The sequence below is a fragment of the Rhamphochromis sp. 'chilingali' genome (genome assembly GCF_963969265.1).
Source record: "Rhamphochromis sp. 'chilingali' genome assembly, chromosome: 1".
Lineage (NCBI taxonomy): Eukaryota > Metazoa > Chordata > Actinopteri > Cichliformes > Cichlidae > Rhamphochromis > Rhamphochromis sp. 'chilingali'.
This window is the reverse complement of record NC_137929.1, coordinates 71,520,685-71,547,819: the sequence shown is the minus strand read 5'-3', so window position 1 is coordinate 71,547,819 and position 27,135 is coordinate 71,520,685. Positions and strand designations below refer to the sequence as shown.

At 42.0% G+C, this 27,135-nt stretch overlaps 4 protein-coding genes across 5 annotated transcripts in view; 3 read left to right on the top strand and 1 right to left on the bottom strand.

The window, feature by feature from the left end:
• Positions 1-551: 551 nt before the first annotated feature.
• On the bottom strand, positions 552-2,602 carry LOC308410175 (uncharacterized protein; the record flags this gene model as incomplete). The annotated part of the gene is made up of 5 exons (XM_080903340.1): positions 2,536-2,602; positions 2,171-2,328; positions 1,948-2,080; positions 1,638-1,874; positions 552-593 (listed from the first exon to the last, which is right to left on the bottom strand). The coding sequence occupies exons 1-5, from the start codon at positions 2,566-2,568 to the stop codon at positions 552-554; spliced, it is 603 nt and encodes a 200-aa protein (XP_080759466.1). The 5' UTR covers positions 2,569-2,602.
• A 6,485-nt stretch (positions 2,603-9,087) lies between these two features.
• LOC308396819 (uncharacterized protein) lies at positions 9,088-11,425 on the top strand. The gene is made up of 2 exons (XM_080882408.1): positions 9,088-9,269; positions 10,839-11,425. The coding sequence occupies exons 1-2, from the start codon at positions 9,224-9,226 to the stop codon at positions 11,093-11,095; spliced, it is 303 nt and encodes a 100-aa protein (XP_080738534.1). The 5' UTR covers positions 9,088-9,223; the 3' UTR covers positions 11,096-11,425.
• On the top strand, positions 11,102-15,155 carry LOC308410164 (uncharacterized protein; the record flags this gene model as incomplete). The annotated part of the gene is made up of 6 exons (XM_080903329.1): positions 11,102-11,243; positions 11,359-11,499; positions 11,699-11,821; positions 12,300-12,671; positions 12,932-13,016; positions 14,070-15,155. 6 exons carry the CDS (start codon positions 11,102-11,104, stop codon positions 14,116-14,118), a joined length of 912 nt encoding a protein of 303 aa, XP_080759455.1. The 3' UTR covers positions 14,119-15,155.
• Positions 15,156-19,674: 4,519 nt separating this feature from the next.
• Positions 19,675-27,135, top strand: part of LOC308396102 (protein NLRC3-like) — a 29,103-nt gene continuing 21,642 nt past the window's right edge. For both annotated transcript variants that reach the window (XM_080881184.1, XM_080881185.1), the window contains exons 1-4: positions 19,675-19,857; positions 21,144-21,231; positions 26,015-26,265; positions 26,528-26,587. In XM_080881184.1, the coding sequence (XP_080737310.1) occupies positions 26,022-26,265; positions 26,528-26,587 (304 nt within the window). In that variant the 5' untranslated portion in view covers positions 19,675-19,857; positions 21,144-21,231; positions 26,015-26,021. The remainder of the gene's footprint in view (positions 19,858-21,143; positions 21,232-26,014; positions 26,266-26,527; positions 26,588-27,135) is intronic.

Below are 27,135 nucleotides of genomic sequence, written 5' to 3'. Positions count from 1 at the left end.
GACATGAAATGTGTGAATGGTATGGCCACAACAGACCGATCCTGTGCTAATTGTGTTTAGAGTTTTGCAAATGTGACAACTGTTTGGACAAACGCTTGTTAGCGACTGAAAAAAACTGTAAATATCATTCTGATTGGACTGTCCAAATGATGCCCCTAATTGACCAGTTATTTCTAACCCTGATCAAGCTTAAACTTAATTTTGGTCATGAAGACCTTTCAATAAGGTTTAACTGCAGCAGAGGCACAGTAACTAATGTTTTTACAACAATTGTTAGTGCACTGTATGACATTTTGTATGTTGGCATGCTGGAAAACAACATTCCCTCGAGAGCCAAGAATCAAACATCGCTGCCAGATTGCTTCCAACCATTTCCTAACTGCAGGATTGTGCTTGACTGCACGGAAGTTTCTGTTTGTAACACAGAGAGACTTGACACACAAAGTCATTTGTACAGCCAGTACAAAGGACGGACCACACTAAAGGCTCTAATTGGTGTGGCTCCTAATGGTGTAATAACCTTTGTAAGCAACTTGTACGGTGGAAGTGCCTCAGATAAGGCCATAACAGCTGACTGTGGAGTACTGCAACATCTACAACCAGGTGACATGGTCATTGCAGATAAGGGCTTCACAATTCGGGACATCCTACCAGAAGGGGTCTCACTGAACATTCCGTCCTTCCTCACCAACGGACAATTCACACAGGAGGAAGTGAACAACAACAGGAAGATTTCCTGTGCAAGAATACATGTAGAGCGTTCCATTCAAAGACTGAAAGTTTTCTCAATTTTGCATCACATCCCATATCAGTTAAAAAAAAATATTAATAAGATCTTGAAAGCATGTGTGTGTCTTACAAATTTACAAACACCTATTCTCCGTGAAATTGAATAAATTATACCTGTGAGAGTTCAGAGGTAAAAGTACATTGTGTCATTTTCTAACTACTTGTGGACCAGAAAACACAACTGTTGAATAAGTTTACTTTTATTATTTATAACTCCTAAGTGGATTGTTTTGTGTGTATACTCAGGATGTTACAACATAAAAACAACTTAGTTGCATAGTTTCAAATTGAGAATGGTCTCATTTGTGATTCGTATAATGTTTTACTCTGTTTTTATCAATGGCTTGTTACATTTTTCATTCCATTCCAGCTTCCTGATTACTGCCTAGTTTTCTTGCTATGCATTTTCAATTAAAATGAAGAATACCAGATACATGTGTTACTCTTTATTTTCAGGAACAGTTTGTCCAAAACATTTTATTTTTTCAAATCAAAAATTAATATAATTTAAGAATTTATCTGAATATATTTACAAAGTTACAATGACAAAAAATGTACAATTTCCAAATAGTTTTAAAATTAACTATAAACATTTGGACTGATAAATTACTCATGCTGATATGAATTCAAAGCTGCGATAAAATATGGGGTAAAAAAACTTCCCGGTAGAACGTTTCCAAAGATTCAGTGTTAACAGCCCAAGTTTGTTCTCTATCCACATGCAAGATGAAAAAGTCACATGGAGTCCAAACAATAAAGTGACAGCTTTTCGCCCCTGTGAGATAGAGGTTGCCCTGGATCTGATGCCAGTAGTTGTGATTCTTTTTTAATACCAGGGAACCACTTGCCTCATCCAGCTGTAGGAAAAAGTCCTTACTTTTTGCAGCCTCCAATACAGTTTTGGCTCTGGCTGACCATGGGCATTTCACCTCAATGATGCACTCATTAGAGACAGTCCCATCTGGAGAACCACCAAGCAGGCCACTGTTAGATAAAAACAGTCCCCTCTCCTTGATAGCTGCACCAGTACAGTCAGTGTACAACTGCTTGGCCTTTGGCTCATGAAGGATCCCCCAATCACATGCCTTTGGGGATGAAAATACAACTTAGTCATAAAGGAATTCTTAGATGCACAGACCCTTTTTACTAACAACTTACTTTAGATCCTTCTGTCAGGTTGTACTGTCCAAGCAGAGTCTTAAATAAGGAAGGGGGGTATGAGCGCCGCTGGACTGCACTCAGGACCAAACCGAAGTTGCTGGCTGTGATTCTCTTCTTGCGATATGCTGACCTTTTATAAAGAAACACAAATTAAGAGACACAGTTAACTAAAATTTCCTACTTAACACTTAACAGAATTAATTTCAAAGCACTTTCTTACCACAATGCATTCTTCGTTTGCCCAACTGTTGCTTCCTCGATCTGTTTCTTCTCTTCGTCAGACACAGCCAGTGATGCCAAGAGATAACGAACCTTGTCTTCTGCTTGGGGAAATTCCAGGTTCCTCAGCACTTCATCAAATGTCTTGGCTGGTTTAGCCTAGATTTAAAGCAAAAGGATTTTAAAGGTTTTAATGGAACCAAGAAATTTTGACCACAGAATAGACAAAGTCAGGTACAGAGTATATAAAATACATGTAAAAAATAAAGTGGGGACAGTGGAAGCAAACAGTCTGCTGTATGTAGTTTACAAGAGTTTACATACATGTACAATTTATACCACATGTTAAAGTAAATATCAAAGTACCTGAGAGCATTCAGGACTCAAAATCCAACCCATCCCAGTAAAACGTTGCAATTTCGATAGGGATGCCACTGCCCATTCCTTGTCCTCCTGGGAGACAGGTCTTTCAATTCCAGCTGAAAAAAAAAAAGCTTTTAGTAATCTGAATAAATAATAATTTTAGCATATAAAACACAATGCTTTTTAAAAAGTTAAGAAAATAATTATTATAATTAATTCAAAGGGCAAATTTTAAATAAATAACTGACCTTGTGTTGTTGAGGGTGTCATCACAGACACTCTCTTGGCAGTAATTTCTTCTGCTTTGCATGATTTTACCCTCTTCCACACACATTCCACGTCAGTGCGAGACACATTCTTCTCCACCCAAATCAACAATGCCGCCATATGATGGCACTTATCATTGCCAATCGGGCACTCACAGGAGCTGAACCTGACTGACTGACCCTCAACATGCACCTACATTGAAAGAAAGTTAATGCTTACCCTAATGATGTTCCTTCCTTCCTGATGTTGTAAACCTGCTCAACATTTGGCAATAAAACCCTTTCTGATTCTGATTCTGATTCTAAACATTCTAACAAACACTTGCAGCGCTGCTCTGTGTACTGGTACCAGGTTAACTAGGCTAATATAACTGGTACTAGGCTAACATTACTAACTCTCCAAAACCTCCATGTTATGTAGATTTTCATCTTCGTTTACTTCCACTGTTATAGCATTGCTGTACGTGTGTGTGCTTTATGAAATACATCAGAATACAGAATATCTCATGTTTAATCGTCGGCTAGCTAGCTTACTCCTAGCTCACCTCAACATTGTAAATCTTCTTTTTCATGGATGCCTGGACACTTCCCTTTATAATTCCGCCTGGGAGAACGGTTACACTGACCACTTTACTAGAGTTGAAGGAATTAAGACCCATTTTAACCCTAATTGGTACTTCGCTAAAGAAGGAGGTAATCGTGAACATAGTCACTGGCTCCGCCATCGTTGTTTCTTGAGGAGCACTTAGACCCGGAAATACCTGCAACGTCATCCGTGACGTCTGACTGAACAACCGGATAGGAAAAATCATAAAGCCTTTGAATGAAAACAAACGCTGTTGTGACAGTGATGTACACTGTTCTGATGGTATATATGCATCAATCTATCAATCATTTGTTGTAAGACTCAGATAATTATTTAATAAAAGCGAGACATTTTAAATGAGAATAAGAAAGAAAAGTATTTCTTTGTGCCCCCCTCTCCCTGTTAATGCCCTACCTGCCCCCCTGGCAACACTTTGCTAGACCCGCCCCTGCACAGTTACCAGCTGTCAGCTGCTTAGAAAAGGATCCTGGTGTTATTTGTCTCTCAGAAACAGTTCATAACTTCAACTCATCCATGTCACCTAAAAGGTAAACCTGTTTCTCCATCACAGCTCTGATGATCCAGTAAGGACATCTCCTGGTTTCATCTTCATGTTTCCCTCTCACCACATATCCAAACCATCATGACCAGCAGCTTTACAGCTGTGGCTCCAGCAAACATCAGCTGATACTAGAAAGTAATATTGAATACATACATACAGCTGTGTGTCTATTCTTCATTGTTGCTGAAGTGCAGGACGAATCGCGTTCCTTTCCCCCTCAATACGGATGCATTGTAATTGGTCCAGCCCAGAGTTGATCATGACCAACTGGCTAATCACCTCTTATTGTTTATACTGTTACAAAAACAAACAAACATAAAAATGAAAAACTGCGTCTGTGTGTGGATAATAGCAAACACTGAAATACAGTTTCTGCACGCAGCAATGAATTTTGTTCACTCAAATTTAGCTTTGTTTTTGCTCAAAATGAATTTCTCCTCAAAACGCAACACTTGCAGCTGCAAAAATGTTTTTATGCACTCAAATTGTTTTTGTGTGCGCTCAGAATAGCGGCACAAAAATAACGCCAAACGATATGAAGCATCAAAGTGTCACTTCAGTAACGCTGCTGGAGAAAGGAGTGTCGACTCGTGTTTTTTAATAGAAGACTTGAAACACTGAACTCTAATTTCAGGGGTTTATTTTAAGTTTGCAGAATATCTGGTATGATGACAGTTTTACTTCTCACTGTCCGTGTTATGTGGATCTATTTATCATGTATGCTACTTTGCTCTGTGGACTGGAAAATGTTTCACTGTGTTCATGAAATAAACCAGACTTTCACCGTCTGCATCTTTTTCTTTTTAAATCTCTTTAAGTTGTGAACTTTACACAAAGTTTGTGGTAACAAAATCAAACTGATGAAGATCTCCTTTGAAAAACACACTCAGGAGACAAAATACAAACAGCTCAAAGCAAAGGCAGAGGCCTCACAGCTGGTATTTCATTGACAGCGTGTCTATTAGATACCCTCAGTCCAAAAGCATAAATATTAAAGAAAAGAATATCCAAGAATATCATCCTAAAAATGTGGCACTGAGGGGGGAGCAGGCAGATTTTCATCTGAAAGTGTTGAATTTTAGTAAAAAAAATGCTCTGCACTTTGATACTGTCGTTACAGACAAAGCAGATGTTTATAGCATCTGGACGGGTGGCTGTAGCTCAGGTGGTGGAGCAGATCAGCCACATCAGGAGGTTGGTGGTTCGATCCTTGTGTCCTTGGGCAAGATACTGACCCCAAATTGCCTCCGATGCGTTCGTCGGAGTGTGACTGTGTGTGAATGTAGATGAGTTTGCACTTGTGTTTAGAAGTGCTTGCATGAATGAGGCATGTTGTATAGAGCGCTCTGAGAGAGAAAAGCACTGAATAAGAATCAGACCGTTTGAAATGCAGTAAGTCTGGAAATATTCAAGCCATAAAATGACTTCTAAAAGCTACTGAACAGCAGCAATGTTGAGCCTGTTCCAAAATCTGAATGTACATGTGTTGAAGGTCTTGTTGAATTGTTAAACATATTTTTCTTTAATCTGTGGAGCAACAACAAAAAAAACATTTTAATTTTCTTCAGCTTGAATATCAGCCGGTTCTGAGGTAACTGTTTATAAAACGTTGTGTCCTATCCAAAAGCTGTTTGCAGTTTTACATTGAGAAACATTATCCTTACATATTTGACCCTCATAAAGTACCATGGCTGTCACACTGTCATTTATAATTGTTTTAATAACTCGTGTCTTAACTCATTCCATCACACAGACAATAAAAAAGCAGCGCGGTTCACTTACATCACAAAATGTTAGAAATATAACTGTTCATAACAACCTGAAAGGCCGGGAGTTTAAAATGCAAACCGATGGAAGCAGCAGTAGAAGACTATAATGTCACAGAGCACACGGTGTCTATTACTGTGTAGACGTTTATAAATAAGAGCTTAATAAAGACGCCTAAGAAATATGCAGATGGAGAGATCTTAATCAAAAGTGGAAGTTACATCTGTTACATCTAACTGTAAAAATCTGAGGCTGTGTAAGTAAAGCTGGCCCTTCCCACCCGCTGTGTGCGATTGCTCCACGTTGTTTGTTTGTGTGTCAAAATTTAACCCAGTTTAGGTGCATGCTTGGTTTTGCATTCGTTTTGTTTATGTCTTTTTATCAGCCCTAATAAACCGCAGGCCTATTGTTAATCCTAAAGTTTTGTGCACTGTGCACTGTGAAAGGCTCCGCCCTCTTTGAACGGAGGGCGGGGCCTTTCACAGTGCACATAGATGGCTTCTTTCGCTCCTCTTTCAAACCATGTTCTCTGTCCTAAATGTGAACACAGGTGTCCTTCACCACAGGGTTTGTTTGGTTTCTGGTGTTTTCGTTAGAAAACAAGTGTTCCCACACGGGTCTGCCCAGCTTCCCAAAACCCAGAGAAAGCACATGAAGCACTGAAGATGACCCAAGTGTTGGACCCCTCAGACACCACCTGAATGAGCTATGACATTACAGTCAGTTTTTTATGTGACGAGCCTTTGTTCTTTTATGTGAAATGTTAGCATGCTGTGGATTTGTCTGCTGAAAGAACACATTTCATCTTGTGTGTTTAAAAATCCACTGTGACAGTTTTAAAGTCATTATTATCCACTCTCCTGCCAGCGAGGACACAAACAGAGGTGCAGACAGCAGCAACTACATGTTCATCATGTAACTGGATCAAAGTAGTCACAGACACATTCCACACAGAGCTGTATATTCACACGATTCCACAATTTTATTTCAAGGCCTGTTTGGAGACTCTCTTGCTGTTTGCTTTGGACATCATAGTTCTGTTTTCATGGACTGACTGAAAGGCCACGTGCACATAAGAAGAAATTATTTGTAACACAACATTAGTGGAGGTTGTCCTGGGTTTGTTACCAGTGTTTTGTGTGTTTGGCTGCAGTTTCGTTCTCTGTATTATGGTTTTGTTGTCCTACACTTGGTGTTCCTGCTTTCTGTTCTGCTCTCGCGCCTCACTTCTCCTCCACGCATGTTTCCGTGCTCCAGTGTCAAGTCTGCGTCTGTCTTGTATTTCCTGTTTTACTTTGACAGTCGGTGTTTCGTGTCAGCGCCCTCAGCTTTGCTCTCTTGCCCGCCTTGTCACATGTGATTAATCGCAGCCATGTTGCTGTGTTCCTGTTCTTGAGTATTTTCAGTGCGTTTCCCTCTTTTCCTTCTCCGGTTGTCCGTTTATCGTCCTGCATGTCATCCCAGGTGTTTTTGTGCCGCCGGTTCCTAGTTTCAGATTTTTTTGTATTATTTGTTTCTTTCTTTGTACTTCACACCGTTGCGTTTAGCTGTCCCAGTTTACGTCTTTGTTAGTTTATCGTAGTGTTGTTGTGCAGCCCAAATAAAGGCGTTTTTGTTAAACCTGCACCTGTCTCTCTGCTGGCTGTAGTGATGGCCACATGAAGCTTTCTGAAGCTTTGAAGCTTGTTCTGAACACCGGTTCATTGCTCAAAGCGTTTCAGCACAGGCCTCTCTGGTGACCTCTGGTGGCCAACAATATGAAGCGCAGCTTGAATCTGCTTCACTGTGACCTCCCACTCTGTAGAGTGGAGGTCACAATCCTGCCTGATGTCGCGTCACCGTTGTGCGAATTGTTATGTTTATTTGTTTAATAAATAAATCTGATTGATAAACGTTGCTGTTGAAACGTGCACCGTGCTGTGGTCTTTCTTTGCTTGTGACTTCTTGATGTTGGTAAATACAATAGATAAAAAACACATATAATATACACATAATGTACAACACATTATGGAGTATGCTTCTGCTGCGAGGTACTTCTGCAATTAATCACTGGACAGCTGGACAGGTATGTCTATAAATGTGATATTAGGCCAACTTCCTTCTACATATTTTTGGCCTGGGGGTCGAACTGATCGTGAACCGGAAAAGGAAAACACTTTAAAACTTGTAAAGTAAAAGCATGACGCCTTTAAGGTAAGCCTTTTCATTTTTATTTAAGAAAAGAATTTGTTCCACTGTGCGACGGCGGAGTTTCTGTTCTTGGAGATCATTTCTCCTGCCTCAGAGGAAATCCTCTCACATGAGCAGAAGACGCTGCAGCGCAGAAACTCTTCCTGGCTCCCACAGACTACCAGATAAAAAAGAATAAACACATTGAATTGCTGCACATTTTGTAGAATAACATTTTAAGCTTATTTTAAAAAATAAAATATATATTTTATTTTATTAAATTGTGTTTCTAAAGTTATTTAATGATATTTATATTATGAAAAGCTGATTTTTGTTTTGTTCAGACATTTTCTTCACATATAGACACAAAGACAAGTTTTTCACATAATTAAAGACACACAAAACAAAAGTGAACAACAAAGCTGGCAAGCCCACCTGAACAAAGTCAGCTCAAAATACTGAAAATGCGTGACAGAAGCTCCTCTCTGCCTCGCTGGCTCCGTGTCTTCAGTAGGATGATCAGTGACTCTGTCACCATCAAAACACTCCACAGATCCCAGGAATGATTCACTTCCCACTGAATCCCTGACTGTGCTCTAAATGAAGGATGTCACTGATCACCTGACTCTGGCCAAACGAATCAAGCCTCGACACAGTGCCGGAGCGTCTCTAGTTATCTGCACTTGGATCCACATTAATCTCTCCGCACGGTCTGATTGCACGACCATGACAGAAGTGATGTAACTGACGCAAACATTTCTTTCCATTTCTGATCTCAAGTTAAAGGAAACATTCAGATTTCACAATATTCTCTCAATGGAAGTTTTGGTTATTGTTAGAGCGAGTTAAGTTTGCTTTACATTTTGAATGCACGGTAGATGATGAGGATGATGTTCGGAATCTGTTAAGAACATGCTCCAGTCCATAAAAAAGCATTCCCCAAGTATGTGGAGGGTATCCCGGGCCACTGATCAATGATCATGACAATATTAATGATCAAGGAACTGACCTCACAGCCCATTGTTCATTCAGTGAGCTGGTTTCATCAGGTGACGTCTTCAGTCTCAGCTGACTGCATGTTTCCAACCTTATAAACAGCACATTTGCACAATGACTGAAAGCAGCCCACTGAAGGAACAATGGGCTGGGAGGTCAGAAATGTTTCTCCCACTGAAACTGCGTTCTTTTATTTTGAAAGTGTCATTTGACGCTCCGATGGCCCAGATTCGCTTCCGGTGTAAGTAGAAGAACTACTTTTAGTTGTGCGTCAGCGGAGAGACGGAGGAGCGCGATGTGGCCGCGGGGTTAGTTCAGAGAGATTAAAGGCGATCAGCTGGATTCATGATGAAGATGAAGATGTGTGCGCTGTTTGTGATCCTCGCTCTCGGTAAGATTTCCGCCCTTTGTCACCGCGGAGCTGGGAGCTAACGAGTCTTAAAAAGTGCTTGGGCATCTATATCGCGTGGTACGGTAAAAAGGGCGAATTTGTGGTGCATTTGAGTGCACCCCGTAAACCCCACGTATCTATGGAGATTTCAAAAAGGCGATGTTTTCTTCATTTGCTCTTATTTTGAAAATCTGTCTTCTACCGATGTAGCAGTTAATAAAACGTCACTGCGTCAGTTCCAGGCGGAGACACGAACCTATCCTGGCTTTGCGTCGAGAAAATCATCCTGTGTAGATCAAACCTGCAGTGCTGTGGTGAGGGAGAAGCTGAGAGTAGCTTCTTCCTTTATTTTGAAGCTGTATAAGTCTGTCGGTACTGTTCTTAGAGCAGCGTCCACACTGAGGGGTTAGATGCTGTTTTCAAAATAATAACAAACAATAATAAAGTTATAACGAAGTTAATCCATCTCCTGATGCCACACAGCTTAAATATTTTACTGGAATAAGGATCATATATTTATTAGAAAGCTGAAGTTTACTGACAGTATCTGTACTTGTTGATAATTTTTTAGTTTCTGCTTAATGATTTTATGCTAACATGTTGTTACCTTAACCTGCTACAAGACAATTTCCAGTTAATCAAAGTTGTGAGTGGGACAAACAGTGGTTATGATTATTAGCATTAGTATCAATATTTGTGAGTGTTGTCCATTTACTAGAGATACAGTTGGAAGAGAAGCTTTACTGCTAAACATACGTACATGCGTACGAACGGTACTTAAACGCACCATGAATTCCCCGTTTGCGTCTACACGCGGAGCCGTAAATACGAATGTAAACGCGCAAAGATTTTTAACGCGCCGCTATCGTGACCGCGCTACTTTTCTCTGATCATATCTGTACACATGTCACCAACGCGCGAGGCTCAGAGCAGATTACATGCACACACTGCGCTCTGTGTAACACACACACACACACACACACACACACACACAGCTGCTCTTGGTGATTTACGTTATGTCCTGTGGGCGCCATGTTTGGGCGGAACTCGCAGTGTGAGCCACTGCTGTGGCAGGAAGCTCATGGAGTTGCGCTTCATCAAACATCTGGAGCTGCTGGTGTGTGTGTGTCTGCGCTGCACATCTGTTTGACGTGCTGACCTCAGCAGCTCCTCCCCTCTGTGCAGTTTACTGTGACAGGAGGAGGGTGGAGCTGCAGCTGCCAGCAGGTGTGGAGCTTCTGCAGAACATCAGCTATGCTCCAGATGTTCCAGCAGACAGAACATCTGCAGGTGTAACAGATGTGGGTGCACAGTTTACTAACTGCGTCTGCACAGAGACACAAACAGATTGCCATCAGTGCACACGGTTTGTCCCGCACACACACAGGAAGTCTTTATCAAACATGTCGTGTTTGTGGCTCAGACGTGTTCACGCACTCAGTCTCTCTGATAAACTCCTGACATCTCCTCCTCTCAGCCCCACGCTCAGCTGCAGGTAACTGTTCACCTGCTCACGCTGTCAGGTTACCATGGAAACCACACTGATTAAACTTGTGTTTGTGTCCTCAGCGTCCCAGCATGCATCAGGGGTGGAGGTGTTTGAGGGGGAGGAGTCTGTCCTGCTGCCCTGTAACATGGTTGTTCCTAAGGATCATGCGATTGTGTGGAAACGCGAAGATCTGTCTTCTCCGATCGTTCACGCCATCGTGGAGGGAAAAGATGATCTTATCAACCAAAACATGCGCTACTCCAACCGAACATCAATGTCCGCCGACGCCCTGCAGACCGGAGACCTCATCAAACAAAACGAGCGTTACTCCAACTGAACATCAATGTCCGCCGACGCCCTGCAGACCGGAGACCTCAGCCTCACTCTGAGGAAGCCCACGTTCACCGACACTGGGACCTACGCCTGTGTCACCCGCAAACATGGAGCGGACCAGCAGAGGACTGAAGTCCAGCTGAAGGTCAAAGGTCAGTGCTGCAGGTTCAGGTCAAAGGTCACACTGAATCATATCACACGCATTCAGAAAGATAAAGTTCAGTAGCATGAAATATTTCACGTATGTGAACACGTTCAGTTACACAGAAGAGGCTTACGCAGGTTTGTGTTTCCATGGAAACCTTAACGAGTATGTCATTGCTGACATCAGCATCCACCTTGACCTCATTAGTCACAGAGCTTCAGACCCTCACTCCAGCTGTGGATCTGACCCTGATGAGGTCAAAGGTCAGGTCCAGAGAGGATGGAGTCACAGACAGAGGACGTCTGTGCTGCTTCAACCATCAGCAGCACAGACGCTGGTCACTGACTGGTTAAACAGGTCTGTGTGGTTCAGCAGCGCTCAGCTAGAAGGTCAAATAGAAGACCATGATCAGAGGTCAGAGGTCGTACAGGATGATGTTCTGCTTCTTTGTGTTCCTTACAGAACGTCCTCCGCCGCCTGTCTGGCCCAAAGTCCTCCCCGCTGTCCTGGTTCCTGTGCTTCTCCTCGGTGCTGTCGTTTTTGTCCTCCTGTATCGCGTGACACAAAGAGAGAAGCTCATGACAGGTGAGGCTGTGTGTGACTGCAACTAGTCTGTGACCTTTGACCTCCACACGCACCTGTCGGCTCCTGTACGTCCAATCAGCCTGAATGACATCATCAACCAGTAGCTGATTGGCTGTTAGGTGGTGAGGTGGAGGTGATGCGGTAGCCAGGTCCAACCAACAGCAGCGTTAGTATGCATGAGCTACTGTTTCCATGGACACAACCCCTGATGTTTCAAAATAAAAGCACAGTCAGAGTAAAACCAAAGCTGCGTTATTGTTAAATTATTATAAGTTATTTATTGTTATCAGATTACAAACTGAAATCATTCGTCAGTTTATTACTATTATGATATGAAATTAATGACTGATGACATGATGGTGAGCTGAGGTGTTGCCATGGTAACAGGCTGTTCATGTGATGGTCACGGGTGGAGAAGCAGCTGGTTAAACCTGTTGCCCGTGCTGTGGTTCAGTCTGTCCCTGTGCTCTGCCCACAGTGAGTCAGCTGACACCACTGGAGGTGATGGAGGGGGCGCCGTCTGTCCTGCTGCCCTTCACACACACATGCTGCCTGGGTGAGGTCGTCAAAGTGGAGTGGATCTTTGTGACGCATGAAAACAAGAAGGTGTGCGTGTTTGAGAACGGTCAGATCAAACATGACCAACAGCACACAGATTACAGAGAGCGCGCCGAGATGGAGTCATTCCCACCCAAGGAGGAGAAGACCGACCAGCTGAATCGGCCTGAAGTTGACCTCAGCCTGACCCTGAGGAACCCCGTCTGTGCAGATGGAGGAGTTTACCTCTGCATCCTCCACGACAGGGCTGTGAACACCATGAAACTCAAGCTAGTGCCGCTCCTGGTCAAAGGTCAGTGAGAGTGTGAGCTGGCAGCAGCTGCTGATGTCAGCTCCTGCATGAAGTTTCGTACTGAAACCTTTTACTGTGAAAGTGCTGACTGCAGGGATCATCTTTAACATGCTTCTGCACACACGTGTGAGCCCAGAGGCATGCTGGGTAACTGTCATCCAGCAGGGAGAGACCTCTGACCCACTGACCCACCATCACATGACAACATGACCCTCAGTCTGAGGCTTCGTTAGCTTCACTGCTGTGTTTCTCTTCTGCAGAGCCCCTGATGACGACCGTTAGAGCTGCAGTCGGGGGACGCAACAAGGCGGCCCAGCGCTTACCTTCATTTCGTGTGTCTAAAGGGTGAGTCCACGTTTGGCCCCATGTGATTCATCTGTTTGATGACACTTTGGCCTGAATAACTGATTCGGCCTCTGTGAGTAAGGGGGGTGCTTCTGTAAGTGAGTAAGGGGGGGGGGGGGGGTGCTACTGTAAGTGAGTAGGGGGGGGTGCTACTGTAACAAACACAGTGTATATGTTGGTGGCATTATAGTGTAAATACAGATATGATGTATAAATAAGGTGTGATGTCCATGAGTGTTGGCAGCAGAGTTATCCTCCAATCAGGCTGCAGGGTGGGCGGCCTGTGGGTAAAAGCTTCTGTTGAGTCTGTTTGTCTTCGTCCTGATGGCCCTGCAGCGTTTATCAGAGGGAAGGGGGGGGGGGGGGGGGGGCGGCGTCTCTGAGGGGGGTCAGTGAGGTGCCGATTGGCCGCTCTGCTGCCCTCACCTGCAGTTTCCTCTTGTCCTCCACGGTGCAGCAGTTGAAGCAGAGTGTGCAGCAGGAGGTCAGAAGGCTCTTCATGGTGGAGCTCTGGGGTAACTGGGCCTGACGCCGTTTCCTGAGGAAGTGCAGCCTTTGTTGTGCTTTCCCTACCTGGTGGGAGATGTTTGTGGACCAGGTGAGGTCGGCCGAGATGTGGACTCCGAGGAACTTGAAGCTCTCCACCCTTTCTACCGCCTCCATCAATGTAGAGGGTGGAGTGCTCAGATCCTTTGTTCTGCTGAAGTGCATTATCATGTCCTTGGTCTCGGCTGTGCTCAGATGCAGGTTGTTGTCGTCACACCATCGCTTCAGATGCTGAATCATCGCTGTTGTCCATCAGTCCTGTGATGGTGGTGTCATCAGCACATTTATAATGGTGTTACTGGTGTGGACTGGAGAACAATCTCCTGAGTCCCGAGTTGCTGAGTTTATTAACTGTACTGAAGGCTGAGCAAAGGTGTGTCCATGCACACCATGGACACACCTTTGTGTCCAAACTGCACCTGCAGGTCCTCTGCTGGACACCAGAGGACCTGCAGGTGCAGTTTGGACTCAGAGTCCAGAGCTCAGTCTGTGTCTGTCTGTCCACAGAAAGAAGAACGTTGCAGAATCTCATCCACTGAACAGTCAGCCAGTCTGATGTGATGAAGCTGGAGATGATGAAGAGGAGGCTGCCGTCAGCTCGTCCTTCTCCATGGATGTGAAACAGGAAGCTCAGTGTAACAGCTGAAGCTGTCTCTCATGTATGAACTAACGATGGAGCGTTGTCCTCTCAGTTTCTTCTTCTTCTGTCTGCTGCAGACTCTGCATTGATCACATGATCCACCCGCTGTTTTACTTTTACCTGTGTCTGCATGTTAGTGGATCAGCATCATGCATGTTCATGCGGCCCTCTGTGAGCTTCACACTGAGCATCATCATCATCCCACTGTCAGAGAGGACCAATCAGAGCTCAGCTCCTGGCTGTGTCTGCAGACTGACCTCAGATCAGCACAAAGCTGTGTAACACATCCTCAGAGGTCAGCTGGATCTGCTCAGTGTGACGCTCTCTGTCAATGGAAAATTGTATTTAGTAGTCAGTATAATCTTTTAGTGATATAAGTTTGCATATGGTAGAATGCTGCATGTAATCATGTGTGTGTAGAAGTATATAGTTGGTGGCATATTGAAGGAATGTCTCATCCTAGGAGGTCTGTGACACTCTAGGGTGTTCACCCCACATCCTGGGAGCATGAGAGAGGTCGTACCTTGTCTTATTGTTTTACGGTAGGATTAACGTAGCTATGTCAGTTCTAGTCTAAGTGCCTTTTGGTTTGATGAACTGCTGGACTTTGAGACCAGCAGGTTTAGGGAAGATTTTATGGGGTCACACTCTGACCCCACACACACACACACACACACACACACACATACACGTTTTTCCAGTCACGTGGGGACCTCCATGTAGGAGATTACGCGTGGGGACACATTTCTAAATGTAATAGAGGTATTATTAAGGCATAATTTGAACTCTTAATTTTTTTAGGGATCAAACATCTATTTTGGTAACGCAATTTGTTAAATTTAAAAAATCCAATTTTTGTCAGGTTTTTCTACCTGGTGGGGACACAGCTTTTATGTCTTTTCACAAACCACCACCAGGTGACACTGTTGCATGTTTACAGTTAGAGGGTGTATTTATAGGAAGTGCTGGTTGGATTTCAGAGAATGGTTTCTGCTACAATTTTCATTTATTGAGTTTTATATTGTTTTTGTTATTTTGTCATTACCCCTTGTATTTGTTCACTGGACAATTTGTGCACTGGCCTCTGCTTTCAATAAAAAATGTTTCAACTGAAGAGCTTAGCTTCCCAACTTATCTTTTATATATACAGTATAAAAAAAGAACTCTCCCTGCTCAAAGTTAACCTGAACAGCAAAGAAAACAATCTTTTCAATACTAATGTATCATTGCTGTCATGGCTGTGTGTAGACGGGCAGGAAATGGTGGACCCAAAATGCAGACTCGCGGAGACGAAAGTGAGCTGAAAAAGCAGCTTTATTGCTGAACACAAACTAACTTAAACTGAGAATACAAACTGAGGAAACACGGGCAGAAACACAGCAAGGTGAGGGTACGACGCGACACGGAACTGAGGGAGACGCCGACATAAATACACAGGGGAATAACAAGGAGCGTCAGAACACACGAGGAACACAGCTGATACAAATCACAAAGACGAGGGCAAAGCAAAACACATCCACATGAGGCACAGAACTTCAAAGTAAATAATAACAAAGAACACTGGGTCCCCGACCCAGCACTGTAACAATTGCCTGGTTGAAATGAGCAATCTTTTTTTTCTCTAAACATGAGAAAACTTTAACGGTAACTGAAGCTGTTTATGTTCCATTTGTTTGACATTAGCTTCTTACCTTCTTTTCACTGACTCTCGCTTTAAAGCATCAATTCGGTTTTTCATGTAAAACTTAACTCCCTCCCAACGTCTCTCTTTCAATGCTAATGGTGAAGTCTCAATACAATTGAGACACTCTGCCTTCCCAGGAACCTTTCCAGAGCTGATGTACTCCATTAGAGTCTTCTCCACAGCCTTTATTTCTGCTTCAGTCCACTTCCTTCTTGTGGTTTGTGATGCCCCTGAATAAAGTAGACAGTAACCGTGTTATTCAAAAAGAAGAACAAGTTGGTGTGTAATCACACGACTCCCCTTATGACCAGATGTGATACTTTGAGTATGTCGACAAGTATATCAAAAGCTATAGGTACATTTGGACTATACTTTGTACTTGTTGGTATTCCTCAAGTATAAGTACAAGAAAAGCCCATAATGCATTGTTTACAGTTAAATCGCTGCAAACTATGAAAGAATTAATTGATTGATTGTCAAACATTAGTATTTATGTATGTATTATTACCATTATGCATTTATTTATATATACATGTCTTTTATCAATTAAAAGTACTGACTGTTGGTTGAGGTGTATATTTTAATCTATAATGCATTCAACAGAAAGAGTACTGTGTGGGGGAGCTGAGCTCTGCCTTTAGCCAAAAAGAACACAAGAGAGGCTGCTGCACAAACACCACAACTGTATTTTCAGATACACTGATCTCGCTCACTGCTCTTTTGAAGTGCTAATGAAGTTCATTACAACTCAAGTTGTAATAAACTATGGCCTTAAACTTTCCAGGCTACACAGGACACAGTTTGTGTGGCAGACAATCTCAGTGTTATAGGTCTGGTTACTCTTGCAGTCTTACTATACTTTGAAGATTTCCCTGACAGGACATGTTAGCTAAGCTAATAGACTCCAGCAGTGCACTACCAATAAACCTAGCAGGCTCTCTAATCACCTGTGACCTGCCGAATGCTAAATGCCTAATGTCAAACCTGCTATAAGCCGCTGTCTATGTTACTGGATAAAATAGCGTCAGCTTTTCCAGTAGGATGCAGACCGTCCGCTTTCAGCAGGTCAGGGCGGCCCCAGAAAAAAGCCTAGTTATCCACAAACTGAAATCCCAGCTTCCTTCAATTCCTGGTCAGCCAGCGGTTCAGTGACATAATTCTGCTATACATCTCATTACAAGGGACCAGAGATATTAAAGTTCTTTGGATATCTAAAGTAAACAAATTTTTTTAACTACTTACATTTTTTAAAGGAGGTGATAAAAGCTTCACCTCTGACATTACCTCTGTTAAATTATAATATTATTTTATGCCATGTTATACCCCTAAGCAGCAGATGACGCAGCAGGTGACGCAGATGTGTTTGTGTCTTGTGCATCAAGTGAAGAGGATTCTTTAGCATTTGAATTTGAGGAATTGCATTGAGTTCGGGTACACCTTCTCTTCAGTTGTCGGACATCTTCCTGAGAGTTACCTGAAGTAGTTTTCCGTGCTTTTTTCTTCTCTCTTTTGTGTTGTATGAGACTTTCTGCAGAACTGTCACTTTCTTCAGCAGTTTGAGGACCATATTCTTCCTCACTGATGTCAGTACTTGATATAGATGGACATCCAAGCATTTGTCTGGTAAACTAAAAAGATAAAAGAAAGAAAGAAAGAAAATGGTTAAATTTTTCCACTCACACAAGCATTTAAAGACTAAAGGTAGTACATTAGTAGTTGTAACAGCTGTACTGTATTGACAGTTGTATTAATACCATTTACGGTACCACACATGTCACCACTTAATTTGAACTAGTCATATTAAGTAATCTTTCCTCTGCTGCATCACATTTGCCAAACAACCCTGGGTGGCTTTGTCTGGATATGCTGTCATTACCCAAAGACTGTCAATACAGCTGTGATGTCACACTCATTAACAGTCACTTAGGTTAGTTTTAAACATCTGGGACAATGTGATCTCTAAGCTAACACTGTTTCTAGGAAATTTCTGAACTTCATTTTCTTTTTGTATATATACACTAATGTTTATAGAAATTGATTTTCTTTATTTAAATATATGATATAATTTTTACCTGGATCAATTACCTTTGAAGAACATTTTTTATGTTTTTAAGGTAGAATAGTATCTACTCAAGTATCAACTGTGTTCCAGGTAAACTGAAGATTTTAGTAATGCATTGAATTTTAGGATTGTCAGGGGATGAGACTGACAAATGCTTAATTAATAGGCGACAAAAGCATGACAGTCATTTGTTGAGCTCCTTTTATCAAATTCAAAGAAATAAATTTTAGTCATAGCGCATAAATAAAATGGGCATTTTGGAACCACCTTACAAGAAATACTTAAAATGTGTCACAGATAAAATATACGTAGGCTTAAAAATGACATGTATCACCTTTTATGAGAACATACAGAATATAAAGTTGATCACAAAAGTCATTACGTACTTTAAGCTATTCCTTAAAATCTTTTATTGCTAACTAAATGCAATCATACATTACTACCTATGCAAATGCAATGCTAATTGAATTTAAGCAACTGTTATTACTGTAACACCTTGAAAACCTTTGTGAACTTGAAGGAAATGAATGACAGTCTTACGACCAACGTTCCCTCTACGCTGTGCATGTGTGCAATCGCGCGCTGCTGGCACGTCTCTGCGCACAAATATATATATATATATAGAACCTGAATTGAAATTAAAATTAAAACTTCAACAATTCAGTTTTGCAGTGTTAGTCAGTGACTGGCTGCTCTCGTATGTGTTTAGAACGATGCCACCTCATCCCACAGTCCAGCCAATGATGCGATTCGTATATACGCAGCCAATCAACGTGGTTGATGACAGCGTCCTTATGTGGCGACGCCGGTGTTTTAGCAAAGCGGCTGATGTGGAGTGAAGCCCCTCTGTGGGTCTTCCTTGGTCTCTTGTGTTCTGGGGGCCTCTGGATGTCTGGAGTTTTGATCTCCTCCATACCTGCTTGATACCATAAAGGACAGGGCTGTGGCCCCCCCACACTCCTTAGCAGATCATTACATGGAGAAACCTTTGGAATGCAAGCATGCTGATCCACACAGGTATGCACACAGGTGTACACATGGGTATTCACAGATGCGGACTACAGCTTTCTTGGCTGCTGCCTCAAAGCACATTGTGCGCTGTCTATCTTGCGTGCTGCACAATATCGTTTATTATTTAGTAACTATTGATATCTACTGCTAGCTAGTTTATTGTGATGGTGCTTTTTTTTTCTATTATTATGTTGCTCTTTGTTGTTTGCTGTCTCCTCTGTTTTTTTTTTCCTCCATACAGGTGACCCAGGAGTTTTTTTTTTGTTGTTTGTGTTTTTTTCTCTCTTCCCCCCTTCTCACCGTCTCTTCTCCCCTTTGGTTTTCTTTCTTTCTCTCCCCCTCTTTCTTTCATTCTTTCCCCCTGTCCTATCCCACAGTCATGTCTGTCCCGTTTGCAACTGAAAATAAAATAAATTCATAATTATAATAAAGGTCAATCAAATGGACCAATATGGCAAGGCCATGATGATCCACTTGGTAAAATAAATCCGCTTGGCATCTTTCTTGGCCTCAAGACAACAATTCTGATGCTAAAGATCCAAACGGGACACAAAAAAAAAACAAAAAACAGAAAATCTCCGTTTTCAAAAATACCCGTGTACGTGTGGACGTAGCCTTGATTTCTTACTCTCAGCTGACATGAAAGAAACACCAGACCCCCACTGTGCCTGGTCCGGCACAGTGGGGGTCTGGTGTTTCTTTCATGTCAGCTGCTGTTGTTCCAGCTGTGACGCTGAAAGCTGAGCTCCTGTCTCATTATGAGCGACAGCTTCATGTTTCAGGGTTAAAGTAAAAGGATGAAGTCTGTCCCTGAGCCTGTGCGGACTGGATTTGTTCAATGTTAAAGTCATGACGCTGGATTTCACGGTGACGTCACCAAACCGTACCGTGAGGTGAGGTAAATCTTTGTGTAGGTCAAATGATAAATTCATGTCCTGTTCCAAATACATTGAAAATTGTATAGGATCCACAGCAGCAGTGACGCATGTAGCTCTGGGGACCATGTCTCGCAGAATGGGGACACTGTTAAATGTGCTCATCTTAGAAAAATTGAGTATCCCAAAGTCCCCCAGATCCAATAAGTAAAGTAATTAAGAAAGCCATTGTCCAAAAGACACAATGATTGTTGATGCTGAATTAAATAGGCTGCACAAACCTAGGATGGCATGTAAGGCTCCAGCCAGAAGTTCAGGTCCTGGTGGCTTGCTAGCAGAGGACTTCTGCTAGCACAGTGGCCAATGAGGTGTAGAGGGCTTCAATCAACAGCACGGCGCCCGATGTAATGCACCTGAGCTTTTTCTAGCAGCACAGGCCTTGGTGTGGTGCTGATGTCTTCCACTAGCAACACAGATAAAGTTGGTTCAGCTGGCAGCAAAGGCCCCGGTGCAGTGAGATGGCTTCAGCAAATAGCACAGGCGCTGCTGAGGTTCAGTTGGTTTATGCTAGCAGCACAGGCCCTGGTGTGGTGCAGACAACTTCTGGTAGAAGCAGAGGTCCCAATAAATAGACCACTTTCCAAGAATTTAGAGAATGCTTTAAAATACTCTTAAAAAAGCTTCTTGGAAAAAACTGAAATCCATTTAAAATAGTAAAAAACAAAAAATACCCCAAAAATTCAAAGCAAAAATTCATCAAGGAGACATGCCGCTGCCATCTTGTCTACATCATTCTACAGGTTAAGGACATCAGAATGACATTCAGACCAGATAGGTGTGTCTGAATGGCTGCAAAGAGAGATTATTGCATCATTCAGACACATTTGGTTTTATTAAAAATGGCAAGTCCTTTTGAATACAGAAAGAACTAGTCAAAAGGTGCTTTCATGCAGCTACAGTGTGTATATATGGAGAAAACAGTGAAGATATGATTCACAGGACTCTGGAAGAACTTTAAGAGAAGAAGACTGGGAGGTTTTAAGGTTCTGAGTGTACAGATCAACAGATCCAGCTGCATGATGGGAAATGCTCTCTGCAGTACTGATGGACCTCTCCATGACCCCTGTGACCATCCAGGCTTTTCTCCCTCTGTCTGTCAGTGTTTTTAAACCAGTTAACTGTGTGAGTTTCACACTGCAGGAAAACAGATCAAACCAGTTTGTTGAAAGAACTCAACATTCTGGTTTTAGAGGTGGAGCCTGCTGTGCTCGACAGGAAGTTCTGAGACTTATTGTGTCAGTGTTTGCAGGTGATCCAGCTCAGGTGAAGTGAAGTCTTCAGCTCCACTCTGTGAACTCTTGGATCTGTGAGGAGAACCAGGACTCAGCGTCACTGCTGTAAGTGTCTCTGATCATTCAGCTTTCATTTGTCGTGGAAAGTGTTTCTGTTCAACAGGCAGCAAACATTTTCTCCTTGTTACTGCTCACTGACATATCAGACTGCTCACTCTTTATCAGAACCACTGCAGCTGTCAGGCATCAAACAGGTTCTAACAGTTTTCATTTTTCCTTCACTTTGTGAGAGACAAGGAGAATATTAAACTTGTCTTTACTTATGCTCATCTAGCTGAGCTCCTCCCTCTGCTCACACTGACCTCTAGTGGTTATGTGAATATTAAAGAGTAGTGCTGGGACATGTAAAGTTGTAACAGGTGTGGATCTCTCTGCATAGGTTTGTAGCAGAGCTTCATAAGGTCAGCGCTGGATATTCACAGTTACACAGAAACATGAATGTCTGATATTAAATGTCCTTTATTGCTCTCACACAGTGACCTCTGGGCTTTGGCTGATGATGTCATGTGTATAAAACATATATGTTTACATGATGATCCAAATGTTTATGATGCAGTTAAAGCAGATTCTAACCCTACTTTCATTAATATTAATTTATTGTACCTATTGCTGCAGCTGTTAGTCAAAAACACTTTATAATACACATTACTTTAATATAAGTAGTACAGGGTGGGCCATTTATATGGATACACCGTAATAACATGGGAATGGTTGGTGATATTAAAGTCCTGTTTGTGGCACATTAGTATATGTGAGTAAAGTTACGTTGAAACCAAGCACACCATTGTTGTTCTTGTGACATTACCAATAAGTTTGATGTGTCACATGACCCTCTTCCTATTGAAAAAACAAAAGTTGTATCCAAGATGGCCGACTTCTAAATGGCCACCATGGTCACCACCCATCTGGAGGAGTTTGCCCCCTCACATATGCTAATGTGCCACAAACAGGACTTTAATATCACCAACCATTCCCATGTTATTACGGTGTATCCATATAAATGGCCCACCCTGTAGTTGGTATTGGATTACAAGATACGATGGGATGTTTTAATTTGATCTGTGTCACTTTATCTTGATGGTAATGTTTTTAGTAATTTTTACCTGATAGTAAATGTAAATTAAATTTGAATCAAGCTGCTATTATTATTATTGTTATTTGTGTGTAATTATTTATAGTTCTGATTTGAATTATATTAATGCATTTTTTTGTTTTTGATCTGCTTGTTTTCTGCCTTCCCCATTGTTTCACTTACTTTCAGTTGATGTTTGTATGAGTTACTTGCTGTTGCTTAGGTACTAGCCTTTGTTAAACTGTTAGGCTTCTTCCTGTGAGTGTTCCTGCCTGCTGTCTGTTTGTTGTGCCTTTTTTTTATTGCCTTGTTTGGACATTCTGTTAATCGAGGTGTGTTTTTCTTTAAGATGTCTGCATTTGGGTTAAGATTTTCAGTTTTATTTACCAATCTTTGACTCTGTCCTCAGCACATACCGCTTACTCTGTATTATTTAGAGTATGACTTATGACATGTTTGAATGGCTTGAAGCTTTCGTTTTGATGAAGCATATACAGTGGCTTGCAAAAGTTTTCGGCCCCTTTGAACTTTCCCACATTTTGTCACATTACAGCCACTAACCTAATTGAATTCTATTGGAATTCCAGGTGAAAGACCAACACAAAGTGGTGTACACGTGAGAAGTGGAACGGAAATCATGCATGATTCTCCAAAATTTGAATCTGTTAATCTGGACGTAGCGTTTTGTGGGAGAAACATTTCGTCACTCATCCAGGTGACTTCAGTCTCAGCTGACTGCAGGTTTCCCCAAATCTTATAAACAGTGCATTTGCATAATGACTGAAACCAGCCCACTGAAGGAACAATGGGCTCGGATCATACATGATTCCAAACATTTTTTTTTTTTACAAATAAATAGCTGAAAAGTGGGGTATGCGTAATTATTCAGCCCCTTTGGTCTGAGTGCAGTCAGTTGCCCATAGACGTTGCCTGATGAGTGCTAATGACTAAATAGAGAGCACCTGTGTGTAATCTAATGTCAGTACAGTACAGGTCAGGGATAAAGTTATTGAGAAATTTAAAGCAGGCTTAGGCTACACAAAGATTTCCCAAGCCTTGAACATCCCACGGAGCACTGTTCAAGCCATCATTCAGAAATGGAAGGAGTATGGCACAACTGTAAACCTACCAAGACAAGGCCGTCCTAAACTCACAGACTGAACAAGGAGAGCGCTGATCAGAAATGCAGCCAAGAGGCCCATGGTGACTCTGGACGAGCTGCAGAGATCTACAGCTCAGGTGGGGGAATCTGTCCATAGGACAACTATTAGTCGTGCACTGCACAAAGTTGGCACTTGAAAGTCCAGTTGGAAGAGCGAGGTGAGTAGCTTGAAGAAATCGATATCAATTCATTTAATCCTGACTTTTAAATATAACTGTGTTTTGCCAGAAACGCCAGATTCTCAGATTAAAGCTCACAAAACCATTTCAACAACAACCAAACAGCAGATGAGAGCAGGCACACGGACTCCACACAAAGACGTAAACACAGAGCCGACGCATCAGGATCAGCTTTGTCTTTCTCGGCTTTCTCACCCGACGGCCCGCAGATGGACACGCTGTCGGAGCTCAGCGATCCTGATGCGTCCGGTCCGCGCTGTGTTTACGTCTTTTTGCGCTGATTCTGAGCTGCAGGTTTTGTCTCTCCAACCAAAATTCACCGAGCCAGCAGCAAAAGAAGCAGCAAACTGCGCTTCACATTTGATCAATGTCATCATGAATTCCCTCTGACTTTTGCTGTTTTGCTTCCACCACGATAAAAATCACACTTCATGCACAGCTCTCTGTGTGTACTTCAGGAACAGTTTCAAATCTCTGTTTTCTGCATCATTCATTGGCTTATTACCCACCAGTCTACCGTTGTTTACAGCGCTGTCTTTTTCTTTTTTCACTTAAATGACCTCGGACAAGAAAGCCTAATTTCTGCTGTTCAATACTGAAGAAATTTAAACTTCTTAAAATTGTGCAAAATTGCAGATTATTGCAGAATATTTTAAGGTTATCTGCAATAAAAAGCCAGACCAGGAAAATCTCCTTCATGTTTTTCTGTTTTATTCTCAGTTACTTTCACACAAAGGCATCTGCTGTGATGTTCACAATTCTGATGAAGTCAGTGCTGATAAATGATCAGAATTATAATATTTCTGACTGTCTGAGGCTAAGTTGAATCGAATCGGGACTTTGAAAACCGGAATCGAATGGATGATAGAAATCAGTGATGATACCCAGCCCTAGTGAGCAGCCTCGGCACGACAGAGTGGATGTAGCTGTAATAGGAAAAGAACTATTGCTAACTTTTCTGTTAAGTTAAGGCCTGATCCTTCTGAAATTCATAGCCAGCTCTGACACAGTGCCATCAATCTTTGAATGCTGCAGTAAATGCACTGCCCAAGTGTCCCCTCTCCCCACTGCCTTTCAGCAGCAGGCAGCAGCAAACAGGTCGTCAGAGGAGCCAAGATGATGATTAAGTTGAACATTTTCTACAATATTGACAAAGCACTTTAAGCACAAGTTTGTTAGTTAATCATTTAGAAATGAATATTGTCTGTATGGACTGCAACTCCCCCCCCAAAAAGTGCACATGTAAAACTGTGGTGTTAAGTAATGCGGTTGAAAAATTTGAGTGCTTTTTAACTTTTTAAAGTTAGGCGTACCAGTGCGCCCATGGCAAAAAGTTAGTCTAGAGCCCTGCCTTTATGGAAGAGTGGCAAGAAGAAAGCCATTGTTAACAGAAAACCATAAGAAGTCCCGTTTGCAGTTTGCCACAAGCCATGTGGGGGACACAGCAAACATGTGGAAGAAGCTGCTCTGCTCAGATGAGACCAACATGGAACCTTTTGGCCAAAATGCAAAACGCTTTGTGTGGCAGAAAACACTGCACATCACTCTGAACACACCATCCCCACTGTCAGATATGGTGGTGGCAGCATCATGCTCTGGGGGGGCTTCTCTTCAGCAGGGACAGGGAAGCTGGTCAGAGTTGAGACTTGAGACTGGGGCGGAGCTTCACCTTCCAGCAGGACAACGACCCTGAACATAAAGCCAGGGCAACGATGGGATGGTTTAAAACCAAACATATCCATGTGTTAGAACGGCCCAGTCAAAGTCCAGATCTAAATCCAATCCAGAATCTGTGGCAAGATCTGAAACTGCTGTTCACAAATGCTGTCCATCTAATCTGACTGAGCTGGAGCTGTTTCAAAGAAGAATGGGCAAAGATTTCAGTCTGTAGATGTGCAAAGCTGGTAGAGACAAACCCTAAAAGACTGGCAGCTGGAACTGCAGCAAAAGCTGGTTCTACACAGTATTGACTCAGGGGGCTGAATAATTACGCACACCCCACTTTGCAGTTATTTATTTGTAACAAATGTTTGGAATCATGTCTGATTTTCATTCCACTTCTCACGTGTTCACCACTTTGTGTTGGTCTTTCACCTGGAATTCCACTAAAACTGATTCATGTTTGTGTAATGTGACAAAATGTGGGAACGTTCAAGGGGGCCGAATACTTTTGCATCCACTGTAGTTAGGGCTGGAATATATTTCATGTGATATGAAATGAATTGCTATCTGTTTGTTAAGAATCTGCTTGTTTTTTGTTGTGGTGTTGGATTGAGTGACACACAGGATTAATAAAGCTAAGGCTTATGCTAATGGGGATTCTGATTAAACAAACACACTGGCTTCTTAAACTTTAAAACTCTCTGACTCTGATCTTTCCAGTTTCTTCAGATTTGTACTCTTGTGTTGTTACAGAGCAAAGATGAAGGAAGGTCTGCAGACCGAGCTTCTGGAAACACTTGGGAATTTGAGCGATAAGGAACTGAAGCTCTTTAAGTGGTATCTACAGAAATCTGAGGCACTGGATGGTTTACCAGCCATCCCAAAGAGTGATCTTCAGACAGCTGATAAACTGGAAATAGTGAATTTGATGATCAATAAATACAAACCTGAAAATGCTTTGGGAGTCGCACAAAAGATTTTGGACAAAGTCAAGACTCGTACAAGTCAGTCAAAGAAATAACATGAAACACTTGGTGTGGTGTACAGATAACATGAGAAATGATTTTCATGAAGTATATTTATAAACTGAATCTCTATTCTATTCTTTTTACACCTTGCTGTTGTGTCTCTATAAAATTTAGCATATCTTGTATCACACACACACACACACACACACACACACAGATAAATAAAAATCGTGCATGAATCATGAAAAATGAAAACACTTACAAAGACCTGTTCATGATTTCTAATTTCCTCCAACAGATAAACCTTCACACGCTGTGGAGAAACAAGAAAAACCAGTCCATACAGTTTCATCAGAAGGTAAGAGTTTAACAGTCTGAAGTAATGTCACTAAAAGCATTTGATTAATTTCTTCTTATGCTGTTTTTATAGTTTTATTGTTTTACATAGTTTTATTTACTGTTATATTGTTTTTATATTCCCATTTTCTGTGTTGTAAAGCACTTTGTGATTTTTATCTGTGAAAAGCGCTATATAAATAAATTTTACTTACTTACTTACTTACTAAGGTCTCAACACATGAAAGTGACCAATCAGAGCTCTTGTTTCAATCTGGTATTTCTCTGGCTGCTGTAGTATTAGGCTACGTTCACACTGCATGTGAAAGCACATCAAATCCGATTTTTTTTTTTACCCTATGCGACCCATATCCGATCATGGTGTGACAGTGTGAACGGCACAAATCCAATATCAAATCCAATCTGGGTCACTTTTGTATGTGGTACTGAATCGGATATGTACACAATGTTTTAGAAAGCGACTGCTGTTTGAACTGTCATGTCACATTAAATGTGTCTTTTACGTCACTGACACAAGACAGACGCTAATTATCAGCTCCGGAGAAGCGC